Source organism: Phaethon aethereus (genome assembly GCF_964289735.1).
Source record: "Phaethon aethereus genome assembly, chromosome: 29".
Classification (NCBI taxonomy): Eukaryota; Metazoa; Chordata; class Aves; order Phaethontiformes; family Phaethontidae; genus Phaethon; species Phaethon aethereus.
In genome coordinates, this window is record NC_138605.1 from 2298976 (window position 1) to 2312833 (window position 13858).

The 13858-nt window shown below is 47.0% G+C and overlaps 1 protein-coding gene and 1 pseudogene across 2 annotated transcripts; one reads left to right on the forward strand and one right to left on the reverse strand.

Moving 5' to 3' along the window:
* Nucleotides 1–763: 763 nt before the first annotated feature.
* On the forward strand, nucleotides 764–2656 carry LOC309414510 (interferon-induced protein with tetratricopeptide repeats 2-like; annotated as a pseudogene). Its single transcript has 2 exons — nucleotides 764–874; nucleotides 1301–2656. The product of its transcript is annotated as an interferon-induced protein with tetratricopeptide repeats 2-like (transcript).
* A 2516-nt stretch (nucleotides 2657–5172) lies between these two features.
* RACGAP1 (Rac GTPase activating protein 1) lies at nucleotides 5173–11548 on the reverse strand (the record flags this gene model as incomplete). The annotated part of the gene is made up of 16 exons (XM_082011768.1): nucleotides 5173–5248; nucleotides 5568–5676; nucleotides 5934–6069; nucleotides 6225–6357; nucleotides 6566–6671; nucleotides 7011–7209; nucleotides 7447–7542; nucleotides 7963–8127; nucleotides 8359–8489; nucleotides 8686–8803; nucleotides 8931–9008; nucleotides 9752–9805; nucleotides 10023–10092; nucleotides 10296–10432; nucleotides 10812–11014; nucleotides 11464–11548. 16 exons carry the CDS (start codon nucleotides 11546–11548, stop codon nucleotides 5173–5175), a joined length of 1896 nt encoding a protein of 631 aa, XP_081867894.1.
* Nucleotides 11549–13858: the final 2310 nt, after the last annotated feature.

Consider the following 13858-nt stretch of genomic DNA (forward strand, 5'->3'; position numbering starts at 1 on the left):
CAGGCAGGTCAGGACAGATCCAGACAAACCAGCCCAACAAGCCCCAGCGCCAAGGCCTTGCAGAGTCGTACGGAGCCTTTGGCCTCTTAACAATAATGGCAGTGCCGTAGCCCGGTATCCTTCTCTTCTGTCACCTTAGCCCTGATACTTTCTAAAAGCGTTAGCACTAACAATGTCCTTTTCAGGGGGGAGAAGGTCTCCAGGGGCAAGTTTGGATCCTTCTGCTCTGACCACTGGGTTTCCTCTCTTGTTTATCCAGACCCCAGTCCCATTTTGTGAAGGGAAGGGAGTAGCTTCAAGACAGGGAGACCAGAATACTTTACTTCCTGGTTTAAGATTTTCTCTTTCAGCCTTGTTTCCTCCAAGACAAATTGTTTAATCAGACCCTGCCCAGAAGGAAATACTTTCTCTATTTAAGGATCAGTCAATAAATGACAGGCTCTGTAGTGCCCCGTGTATCTGCTGCAGCGTGGGAGAGACGCAGCCCAAGCCATCGCTCCTTGACAACGACAATACACCTGCAGCAAAAATGAGGTAAGTGCACAGCATCCATTCTTGTGGCAGCTCCCAGAAAGAGGGGGTTCGGGGTGACAAGGCTCGGCACAACGTCCTCATTCAGAACGACAGAAAGGTCACCTGGAGCAGGTTGCCCATGACCACATCCAGACAGCTTTGGAGTATCTCCAAGGATGGAGACTCCACAGCCTCTCTGGGCAGCCTGTGCCAGTACTCCGTCATCCCTACAGTTAAAAGAAGTTTCCTGATGGCCATTTGGAGCCTCAATGAGTTTCAGTCTGTGCCTACTGCTTCTGAGCCTGGCATAGGGCACCATAGAAAAAAGCCTGGCTCTCTCCTCTTTGCACCCTCCCTTCAGATATTTACGTACGCTTTGAGATCCTTCTGAGCCTTCTCCTCTTGAGGCTGAAGAGTCCCAGCTCTCTTGGCCTTTCCTCATATAAGAGATTATCTGGTCCAATATCTTCATGGGTCTGTTGGACTCTCTTTGCTGAGCCATCTCCTGCTGCATCCTTCTTAAATAAGACAAAGGAGCAGCCCTGGCTCCAGGCACTGGTGACTCCCCTTTGAGGAACAGCAAGCCAGGAGTGAAGCCTCCCAGATGCTTCCCTGAAGATCAGCTACAGGTTCTTTAGTAGCTTGAGTGCCAGGGACTTGTTGAGCAAATGGGGAGAGCCCCATCCTCCACCTCTCCCTCCTTTTTCACATACAGCTAGGAGCTAGACCACAGGACCCCACCCCTCCCCATGCTGCCTTTTCATAATCCACATTTTCCTCTCTGTAGCAATGAGCAGCTGAAGGATAAGTTGGATGCCCTTCAATGCCATTTCACCTGGGTGTAACAGGCCATGTTGAACCCACACATGTCCTCCAGAAGCTGGCTGTTGAAATCAAGCACACATCCCACCAAAACCACGCAGCACTCTTCGGGCTGCAGGTATATCTGTACCAGCTGAAAGGCCAGAGCAGAGAAGCTCTGCAAAGCCTTAAAGATGCTGAAGAGCATGAGAGACAAGATGAGCAGCAGGCTTCTACTGCTGATTCTTTGATTATCTGCGGGAATTATGCTTGGATTCACTACTTTCAGGGCTCTTATCAGGAGGCCAAAAGCTATCTGAAACAAATTCGGCAACTCTGCCCAACTCCTTGGGACGCACAGCTGATCCCATACATCCAGGCCCAGAAAGGCTGGTCCCTCTTGGCTATCAGAGCGCGTAATGGGGAACGGGCAAGAGAGTGCTTTGAGGCAGCATTGATGCTTGAACCACAGAACATATATTTCCATGCTGGGCTTGGAATGGCTCTTTATTCCTCCTGGAATTACTTCTGGTATCCTGATATTGCAAGGAAAGCCATAATCCAATTGGAAAGGACTGTCCTTGAGCAGCCAAATAACTACTGAGCCAAAACATACTTAGCCAAGCTACTTGAACAAGTGCAGATAGAAAGATCAATTGGCTTGATAGAAGAAAGTGCAGAGAAAAGCTCCGATGCTGATGTCCTCAAAGCTTCAGCTTTATTCTGGCTGCAACGGTCCACAGAGCGAGCCATGGAGATATTACAGCGAGCCCTAAAGCAGGATCCAGGCTACCACCTTCTCTGCCAAGCCTTGGCCAAGTGCTATAAGATACAGTGGCTTACTGCAAAGCAGGAAGACAAGAATAACATATTGGAGGCAGCCATCAAGCACCTCAAGCAAATTCTTCAGAAACATCCAGACCTTGACCTTGTGTTTTTAAAGCTGCAATTAGCAGAGCTCTGTGGCGCAATAGACCCAGCACAGGAAGAGAAGATCTACAAGGAGCTGCAGGAGAGAAAGGACACCCTGAGCCCCAAAGGCCACCAAGCCCTTAATCTCTACTGGGGAAATTTCTTCCTCTACAAGAAGAAATCACTGGATGAAGCAAAAGCAAAGTTTATGGAGGGTTACAAAATTCCCATGCCAACAGAACAGAGGAAGGAGTGTGCACGGAAGCTGACAAAGGTGGCTTGGCACTGCCACAGCAACGATGCTGATGCTATCCACCGCTTCATCCAAAAGACTGACCACCACTTGCCTGCAGAATTTTTTGAAAGTGATCTGGACTGATGGTGGGAGCCCCAGTCTGGAGAAAGCAGAGTATCCTTTTCGCAAAGCTAGAAGGCATTAGGTACCAGTGTGTCTTCCAACAGCAGGCCCTCATATAGATGAGGGCTCTATCAGCTTTTCTGACCATCCCATCACTCGTCCATTAAATACAGGCCTACCCATAGATCACTGACTGCCCACAACTTACACACCCTGCCCTGAATCCTGCCTCTCTGAGAAGAGGAAATGAAAACAAAGGTGAAGAATTTGGCTTATGGGGTCTGAGCACAATCCTTTGCAGGTGTAGACCTGTGTCACTCCCTTGGAGTTGCTGTAGATAAGAACTAAGTCCTGATTAGGGCAGCACAAGAAATTAATTCCCTTCAATTATTCAAAATCTATCATTTGCAGCAAATAAAAAGGTGGCTTCCCCCATAAGATCACTAACTGCTGAAGGGTCTCGATGAGGGTGAAGCACTTGCATACAGGACGGAGGTGGTCCCTGGCCTGTCCAGTTGCATTAAAGGCAAATGTAGCAAGAGCTTGCTGCTGATTAAGGAGCAGAGTTGTGATAATATCTGCATTAATCCTTTGAAGCGTGTGTGTGCTTGCCCCTGCCTGAACATAAAGTGGGTTTACTTGCTCACACTGGTATCAACTTGAGAGGAATCGCTAGGAACAGTGTATTCATCACTGTTTCTGGGGCCAAAGTGAGGCTTTCAATATTTTTTCATCAATAAATATTTCAAATTCTTTCCCACATGATTTCTCCTGTGCAACAGCTGGTGTCTCCCTGTAGCCTAAAGCAACCAGAGCATGGGCTGCCAGAAGATAGACCCTTTCTTCACAGTTTTCGCTACCTATTCCCCCCGTCTCACATTCAGTACGGCTCTTTCTCCGCACTGTCCTGTCTACTCACACATACCACGGTGGAACTTGTGTCCTCCCCTGCAGGCATGGGTGGGCACAGCCCCCCATCCCAGCATTGCCGCCATGCTTCCAAGCACTGGCCTCTGTGCCCAGCAGTGAGCAAGTGGCAGTAGCCTACTAGGGTGCCCCCAAGCCTCCTCTGTCCCCACAGAGCGGAGGACCAGGGCAGATATCCCCCAGCAGGTCCCGCTGCAAATGCCCCAGTTTCTGCTCCAACAAGGAACAGGCAACGACTCAGTTCAGGAGGGGATGCTCCAGAAAAGGACCAAAGTCAAGTGTGTCCAAGACACAGGATTTGGGGAAGGGCAACATGCCTTAGTGCCCCCCTCATGCACATCTGCTGTGCATGAAGACACCAGAGGCCAGAAAACACCCACCTGTCCTGGGCCCCCAGCCCCACTGGGGAAGGGAAGCAGCAGCCCCCAGCTGTCCCATCTCCTGCAGTGGGTCAGAGCTAAGATGGAAACATGGCAGGAGAGGACTTCACCATCCAGCGCCTGCAACCAACAGGAAGAGACATAACCCAGGCCACCACATTCAGCCCAGGCTATTTTACCTCCTGATACAATATTGGGGACCAGAACTGTTGTCTCCTCCCTCCTCTGGACCCATGAGCCACAGCCCGGTGTATGATCCTGCACCCCAGCACCAGACTGCCACGTTCATTAGTCCTTGGGGCAGGAGTTACTCAGAGCACAGCACCTCAGCATTACAGCCTCCTGTAACGCTACACAGGCCCTGGTTAAAAGTCTATAGCACAAGTAAAAAGCATTAGCCAGAGTACAGAAACATAGGCCACATAGAACATCATGATTTACTTAACTGCACAGGTCAGGACAGTTTTCCAGAGCTTAATAAAAACAGCCACTTATAAACTTCTGTACATGTTCCACAAGTCTTTTCACACAGCACCGGGCAAGGTCACATAGCCCGATTTGGAAAAGCAGGGACTCCCAAAAGCTAGGGTGCTATTAAACTATCCTCATTCCCCTCACCAGTATGGGCAGCACTAGTAATTCATTTAGACTACCCAGGTGTCCTTTGGGTTTGCATCTACAGACAGTCCTCTACAAAGTTTTCCCCTTGTAAACACAGTATCAGGAAATGTTTCTTTAGAAAGCGACAGTCCCTCTGGCAGTTAATTAAGCAGAGCATCTTTTGCCCAGACAAGTGCAACACTGCCATCCTCAGGATTAGAGGCTGCAAGCCACAGAATTACAGACCTGTGCATTGTTTGAAAGGCTGGATTCTGGCAAAATTCAATCGGGGCATCACTGCTGTGTGAAGAGCAACTTATGTAGTTTTTAAAAACAACTTAAGATCCTTGTATTTCCACTTCGTTGGGGTAGAAGACTGGATGCTACCGAAAAATGTCAGTGAGTTCCTCTAGCAGTTTTTTTTATTATTATTGTTATTCTTAACTCTTTGAACAAATCCTGCTAGTTACTTTCTTCACCAATACTAAATTTAGCACAGCATTAGATAATAAAAATACATTGCACAATAAAATCCCATTAAAAGTCTCAGTTAAGCTGAAAGATAAAAGGAAAAAGATCTTATTACATAAGCTGCCAAGGGCCATGGAGAGGGCTTGCATTTATTGTACTCATGCATATTGGTGTGCAAATGCTAGGACGACACTAACTCCCAGGTCCACTTCACTTCAGCATAGGAGAGGCAAAGAAGTTGCCCTGATGCCCAAGCTGGGTTGTTGACTTGCTTTTGCTCCCAAATCTAGTTCAAGAGAAGTAGAAAGATATCAGTTTGGGATTTAGGATATAGAGGTCTAACACTCTCCCTTTCCCAGGGGTCATTCACCCAAATTTTACCCACCTCCCAAACAAAGTGTTCCTCTCCCTGCCATAGGGTGACACTCATTAACCATTATGCAGCTTGTACTGCTACTACAGCACTGATTAAGGGAGAGTTGACCAAGCAGTAAATGCAGGCTGCTCCCAGAACTGGGTCCAAAAGTCTATTTTTAGTTCTCCCTGAACACCCAAGCCACCTGCAGTCATCCCAATATCTCCATGATAACACCACTGGCATTTACTTGGGGGTGGTTTTGCTGAAGGTAGACCGGACCCTCTGGGACAGAGAGCTAGACGACGGCGTCTTGGAGAGCTGCTGTTCTGGAGTAGTGAGGGGTCCAAGCATGCTCACTGTCAAAAAAGAGGCAGCAAAGCAAGCAACATGAGGACAGCTGAAGTTTTCATTGCCATGCAAGCAACATTAGACATTCCCTAGCATCTGTCAAAAATACTAGACAAATCTGGTACTTCCTGGCATGCTTTTCTTCTCTCTTACTCCATAAAGCATGCAGGAATGGCTAGCTCCAGTCTCACAAGCAGCTTTGATTGAGGGTCGTTATTTTTAACACAGCAGCTGCACAGCCAATAGAGCAGCACCCAGGGGTTACCTTTAACATCTGGTGTCTGTGGGGTGGAGTAGGCATTGATATTCTCAATTACGTGTGCTGGGTCAATGTTTTCTTGCTCCACCATCATCAGCTGGCTCCAGTAGTCCATAGGAAGCAGCAGAAGTCGCTCCACTACCTACAGACACACCCACGAGTAGCTGATGTTACAAACAGCACACAGCTTTCACACACTGACACCAGACAGGCATCACCTCAGCTCCCTCCAGTAATTCATTTGAATTCTTTAAAACGGGGTACACTCACTCAAGTCAGTCCTTTCTGCTGACCTACCTTGGGTTGCCGCTTAGTGTCTTGCAGTAGTGTCATAGGGTCAGGATCAGGTACCGCATGGGCAACTATTGTGGGGCCAAAGACTTTGGCCAAGTTGGTAACGTCCATTTTAGTCTCCGGGCTCTGTGCCACCCTGTATTAAAAAAGTTAAGAAAGAGAGAATGTAGCTTCTCCCCTTCACTTGTCATACAGTTTCCCCATTCCACACACACTTCAGCCTCTGAACAAGCAGTTTTTTCCAGAATAAAGACTTCCTGCTCACAAGCAGTAATAAGAGCCAATTAGAGAAAACACCAGTGGCAACATCCTCCTTTCAGAACTACCACTCCATTTGGACATACCTCTGCAGGTGGATCATGAGGAAAGCTAGGGTGTCCCTATTGGCCTGAGGAAGTTCACCAACTGCTTGGTACATAGCAGCAATACTGTTGTCCTCATCCAAGATTTCTGGGGGGCAAAAGAAAAAAAAAAGTTTAGACCTCAAAAAGTGGTCCCAGAGGCACAACTGTAATATTCCTCTCACAGCAACAGCTAGCCTGAGAAACAAGGAAGCCAGAAACTTCACAGGCCATTATAATAATTTTGTATCCTGCCCAAGCACTAGAACTGTTTCTTTCCTCTTCCAAAACAGCACAGCAGAGAGATCTTCCCAGCATACTGCACATAATGCAGCTGCAAGCATGAGGGCTCCACAGAGCACTGAGGTCTGCCAGATCACACAACAGCTAAACCTGTGACCATCAAGCCTAGGGAAAGAGTTGAAGATGTCATTTAGCAACTCCTTACCTGCAGCTTCCATAAAAGCCTTGTTTAACCGAAAAGTGAGAAGAGGTTCTTTCAGGCTGCGTAGAAAGTCCTTGAGAAGGCCACAGATAGCATGGATATCATCCACTTTACTGAGCAAAGGAATATTTTTTGCTCTAAGAAACTTCTCTTTCAGTTCCCTCACTGTCTTGTCACAGCCAGATATCCGGTAAAGGCCTGTCTGTTAACAGAAAGCATTGCTTAGAGGCAGAATATCAACTACACATATAAAGCTGACATTCTTCTGCTCCCACTTTCCACACCTGAGCACTCTACATTGACACCGTTGCTCACTTGCAGTCACCCACCAAGCAGCACTATACACGCCATAAATAAGAGATATTTAGGTTAACAATTTGTTTCCCTAACACCACAACCCATTTCATTAGCACTGTTTCACACCTCATTTTCTTTTTACCTCATGCAGCCCTCGCTGCTCGATCTCATTAACGCAGTGCACTATGATAGAAGGGATCATTGGAGGAGTAGAAGGGACAAAGTCCATCAAGGTCCCCTAAGAGGCAGAAGTGAAAAGAAAAAAAAGATACTTAGTCTTCAAGAACATGCAAAATACTCTCTCAGGAACTCCTAGTGAGATCTAAACTTAAAAAAACTCAACAACATTATTTCTTCTTCATCAGCCCAGAGAAGGGCAACACTACATCCATCAGCACAATGCTGTAGGACTGCCTACCCAGAGCTGCTGTGTTCACAACTTAACACCCTCCTAACATCGCATCCCTACCACCCACTACGCTGGTTATTGAATGATACATTAGCATGCCCATTTGCATTTTATTATGCAGCTCTGAGCAACAGGAGCTCTTCTGTAGAAGCCAGACTTGCTGGAGCCTAAGCACGTTCTAACTCTAATCAAACATTAGCCCGTTTGGGCTGGCAGCTGTACTGCCCCAAGCTCACCCCACAGATTTACCTCTCCGATCCGGACAGGAGTGCCTGTCAAGGTGGGGATACAGGGAAGAGGACAGCGGTCCCGACACTCTGGATGAGCAACCACACGGCAGTCTCTGCACTTCAGAGAGATTTTTCCAAATTTTACTCTCTTTCCACATGGAACACATGATTCTGGCTTGATAACCTAATGATTCAAAGCATATAGATGGGAAGAGATTAGTGCAATGTAGTAACTCAGCAGGACTCAAACTGGCTAACCATATAGGATAACATATTCCCTGATCCATGCAGGTAACCATTACAGTTAATGTTGACTTGAGACATAACGGCTAATAGCCTCTTATCAATAGCTTGGTATCACACACATTTCAAAATGGAAGATGCTTTTTCAAGTTCTTCCTGCTTGTAGACCTACCGTCTTTGAAACAAATTCATGCAGCCTCACTCCCGCATTGTTCTGAGGGGTGCCAGAGCCATCAGTCTCCGATTTGGATTCCAGCTGCTTACTGCCCATGCTTGACTCACTGCTCCAAGGCTGCAAAGGACCTGAAAGACAGAAGAGTGTTGACTGAACGGAATCACCTTCCACCCCCCCGCAACCTTTGTTTTAAAAGCAAGCGCATCATAAACCAGAGGCAGCTCCTAGGTCCTGGAGGGAGGCAACTGTTAACATTTCAGAACAGCCTCTGGCCTACTAGAGTAGTAGCTTCAGGACTAGGACAAACACAGACATGACACCTACCACTCTTCCTCCTGCTTCTCAGGCCGTAAGGCACAGTCTGGATGGTAGAGATAGCTTCAATTGGGCCACCATCGTTGGGGACCATGAGAGTTGTCTTTGCTACTATGGATTCATTTCCCTGTAATGAAAAATATGCAGTTAACAACAGCAATGCTGAGAGGACATGGGATTTTCTAGTTTGGCCCTAAAAACAGGTATGCAATATGACCTTTAAACACACACAAACCCAGCTGGGGACACCATACCTGTTCCGCTGTGGAGCCAATTGATCTGGTTTTCTTCTGAGGACCTGGTGGGCCTTCAATGAACTGCCTGGAAGACCGCTGAAGAGAGACAAAAATATACTGTATATGAGGCAGGTATGCCGTTAGCTTAGTGTTATAATAGTTCAGTATAACCAGAAGGACCGAACAATTGTCTGCACACACCACAGATGCATTAAGTTCTTCCACAGTACCCGTTCTTCATGGCAGCTTCAAGGTTGCCGTGAAATATCAGGAGGCCTCAACATACCACTCTTTCAAATAATTTTCCTAGCCAGCTTTATAATCCAATTCAGAAAAAAGAAAGAAAGGAGGAAGAAAACAAAAAACCCACCACACACAAAAAAAAGGGCAACTAAGCAAATCCCTCACTCTTCCCAGCTCTGCTAGTGATTACTTCAGGCTGTCCTTTCCCACCTGTGCCTACTGCATACTAACAGCAGGTGAGAACAAGCACAAGCTCCTTCACAGAATAGAAAAATGCTAACTTCCTACATGATTTTCCCCTGATCTGGAAGCTCTTAATCTTCAAGTGCTTTCTTGCAAACTTGAGGCCACAACAGAACAAGATACATAGAACTCCACTCCAGTCATTTTTAGTAGACAAAAACCTACATCAGAATTGACTTTCAATCTAAATCCAGAGAGCAGGTCTGAATAATAGTAGAAGCCGATCCATCTGAAGTTTGATTGTGATTAGTAGCTCAGACATCATTATAGGTGGCTGTGAGGTGACAGATGGTGACATTGTGCCAGCTAAGGCTAACAATGGAACCTCTTTGAAAGAGGAGAATTGAACATACCCGCTTCTCTCTCCTTTTCAGTCTGACAGCTTTCACCACAGAGGAATCCCAGTCCTGTGGGAAACACACCACTGTTTAGCTCAGTGTAAATACCATACAGCCTCTAGCCAGGACTTTCATTAAGTTTTAGCCAATAGCACACCAGAGAAATGCAAATCAGCTCTACCAGTTTAATACCACAGTAATCTAAACACGAGGGGTCTCTAGAGATTAACCCACAACCCTAAAGTTTTACAGTAGAGGAAAACTTTGGAACTTGGAGTTACATTACCAGTGACTCATCAGTCTTGTCAAAGCTGATGTCTGACAGAATTGAGCCAGATTCATCTATTGTAGACAGCCTAAAAATTAAAAATTAGAAGAAACTTGTATCAGTTTGGCTTTCAGTCAGCCATGGTTCCAGAACAATCTTAGAGTCTCAGAAAAGATATATTTCAAACTGGAATAAAAAGTAAAAATCTGTTGATATGGGTGCAGTATGTGTCACAGAGGTACACGTCCAGATTGATATTTGACACTTAGGTTGCTCAGACAAAATGCCTACCTTTTGTTGCCTGAACCCCCTATAGAAACCTGTGGCCTGTTAAGAAAGGCGAGGGCAGACTTCTGTTCTTCACTTAGCTGAATACTCCCAGATGCATCACACATGAGCAGCTCTCGAATCAGTTGTATTTGCCTCTCCTATAAAAGGTACAAAATACCAGAAGCTGCCCCAGGATAAACTGTGGTTCATACAGTAATTAAACAATCTCAAGCGTTTTGAGATACCACACTGATAGGTTCTCAGAACTTGTGTCAATAGACTGCTAATGGCTGCAAAGCCCCCACTCTGACAGGTAATGGCGGCTCAGCTCCAAAGAGCAGCCCATCACCTTTTTCCAGATCAAAGCAGAAGGCTACTACAAGCAGCCAAGCCAATTTGTTGTTGCTGGGTTTTTTCCTCCCCGGAAAAAAAAAAAGTTATCACAAGTGCCAGTCCTTATTTTCCATAGATCAATGCAGTTTAATCACCTTGTCTCCACACTCTAAAGAGCTAACCGGTAATAAAGGAATTACTCACCAGCTTTTCACAGTCCGTCTCAGCTTTTTGCCTTCGTTTGATCTCCACATCCACTTGATTGCGAGCATGTTTCAGCTTCACATCCAATGCACTACGTTCAGCTTCAGTTTTCATGAGAAGATCTTTGTACCTGCCAAGCTCATGCTCCGTTTTCTGCAGTTTTCTCCGATACTCTTCAAAGTTCTTTGCTAACTGAATAAACTCTGGAGGGATGACACATACATCTTTAGCTACCCAGGCAGGTAGACAAGATGCAGCAGCCCTCCTTTAGCCAACAGTAGATAACTATTAATATAACCGGCTCCCAACTGAAGAGTGGGGAAGGTGACCTTTTGGCAAACCCACCTACACTCTATATGTTCGTGAGATCTTGCAGTTTTTCAGACCAAGTATCACCCAGGAGAGCTAGAACATGAGACCCTGCATGAATGAAGTCATCTTGCTCCAAGCAGAATGTGGTCCAGCCTAGAAGTTCAGCCTATGACTTCATATTTCTCGACAATGAAAAAAATCCTCAAATCTGACTGCCTGTAGCAGTTTTATTACCTATAGCATCATTGACAGATTCTTCAGTAACAGCTAATACTGTTTGTTTGCATATTTGTGTTCTTACAGTAAACACAGCACAATCCACTTCAGAAACAGAACTTACGGTATTCGTTTCCTTCACTTAAAACTTCAGCCTGACGCATAAGTTGATCATACAGACTCCGTAAGTTCAGCATCGCACTCTCCATCTTCCTGCCAAGAAACCAGAGCTAAATAAACAGCCCAGCCCTTTCTTCCCACCTCCAAACAGAAAAAGTGTTACCAGCCTAAAGGAGAGAGAATCAGCTTTAAATTATTGTTTTATTATTTTTTTAAGGCGAGTTTTGGAAGCTGCACAAACAAAAATACATGTTATGTATTATGGAGATATATGCATCTAAATTCTTTCCTACAGAATGAAGATCCTCACCCTTCCACAGTTTACGGATGGCAGAGACACAGAGAAAGGCAGTATAGCTCCCCACCTTACTGCTTCAAATATTCTCCAGCATACCACAGAGGCTGGGAACCCAAGGCAAGACGAGGGATCCCAAATCATTCTCCTCCTGGAAGGCTGCAGAACACAGCTCATGCCCTGTCTACGAATAACCTGGTACTATACAGGCCACTAAAAACCTGCAAGTTCTCAGAGCTTCACAGGATAAAAATAGGAGCAGCATTCTGTAGAATTTTAATACCGTTTTAAATTTAGCTGCATTTTAAGTTACAACTCCTGCTGCAAATAGCTGTTAAAATTCAGTCAGTCAGCAGATTTTCCTCAAACAGTAGCAACAATGGCATAAACAGAAGCAACGAAAAAGAAAGTCTCCAGCTCAGCAACACAGAGATTACTTCGCTCATGCGAGAGGTTGCTGGGGCACACAGGACAGCCTTGACTAATAAATTAGCACTAGAAGCAGGTACAGATATAGTTGGGAGAGGTGCCAGGAGGGGGTATAACACGCCAGCTTAACACTTAGGAGGCCACCCTGGAAAGCTTTGAAGTATTCTATTCGCAGCTGCAGGCTCTACAGACACACAGATAACCCGGGACTTTCTATATTACGTGGACTGCAAGTGGTGGAAAAGCTCTCTACTCAAAGGCCCTCCTCTGTTCCTTGTAGTCTGCCTAATTCGTGCAAGGACCACTTCTACAGTTTCATGCTTTAATTATCAGCACCACGATCGTTAGCCCCGCACCCAACTCGACGGCAGAGGCCGGGGAGGGCGAAGGAACGAGGCCAGCCCGTAAAGCACGCACGGCCACGGGCCCTGCCTGCGAGGCAGCGAAGGAAAAGGCCTCAGAGGAAACCGGCGCCGGGCCCGCCCAAAGCGCCGGCCCGCGCTGCGCCGGGAAGGCTGCTCCCCTCGGCCGGTGAGGGGGTCCCCGCGGCCTGGGCAAGGTCCTGGTACTGGGGAGCCACCACTTACCCCTCAGCCACCCTCACGCTCCCGCACACTCACCTGGGCCGCCGGCCCGGCGCGAGCTCTGACTCCAACCGCCCAGCCTAACCGCCCCGCACTTCGGTTTGAATCCCTACTGCTAGCCAATCCCAGCGTGCTCCCCACCCTCCCGGCCTCTCATTGGCTCCGTTCACTGAGCGTCTGAAGCCAACTCGGCGCCATGTCGGCTGAGGGCGTGGCCTCCCTCCTCCGCTCCCCAGGACGAGGGCGGACGCGGGCCCGAATGGCCGCGTGCTGAAGCCCGTCAGGGGCCATCTTTACTGTTGGTTGCTGGCTCCAGCGCGCGTTGCTTAGCAACCGAGCAAGCCGGGGATGCCGACAGGGCCTAGGCCTCCCGAAACCGAGGGCTGCGGCTTCTCTGAGACCCCAAGCGCAGCCGTCAGCACCAGAGGGGCAGTTCTGGGGAGAGAAAACTGTTCTCAGGCCCGAGCCCCGGTTGCGACTTTAAGCAACGCCATTGGCACACGGCGCGGGTGGGCCTGAGCCCCCCATGCGGGTTCTGCAGAGCGCCACAGGGCCTGCGCAAGGTGCTGGCTGCCACCCATCGCTGGCTCAGGGCGCTGATCCTTCACCAGGAGGCCGTTTATTAGGTGTTCTCGCTTGCGAAACACCTCGACCCATTTTTGGTTTTGAAACGTTGATCCGAGCAACAGCCGGCAATCTGTCCCACGTGCCGAAAGGCAAAACCCCTTTTCAAGCCCTTCCATTCGCAGACATTTAATACGCAAACTGATAAAGCACAAACCAAAACCCAACAATTACAAGAAGCAAAATCACATAATCATAAAATAACAATGTGTTGTAATCTTTTAAATCTGAAACAAAACTGCGGGTAATTGAAGAACAGATATTAGCAATTAGAAAGCGGAACTAAATGCTTAAAATCGCTAAGTGGAAAAGGGAGTTCATAAAGCAGATTGCTCTCTAACATCCAGCTGCTTTCTCAGAACTGCTTTATTTAGGTTATGTAGTCTGCTTTAACTTAATTAATAATAATTAATTCATAATAGATTGTAAAAAGCCTCAAGGTCCTCTGAAAAGTAAACATTAATGAG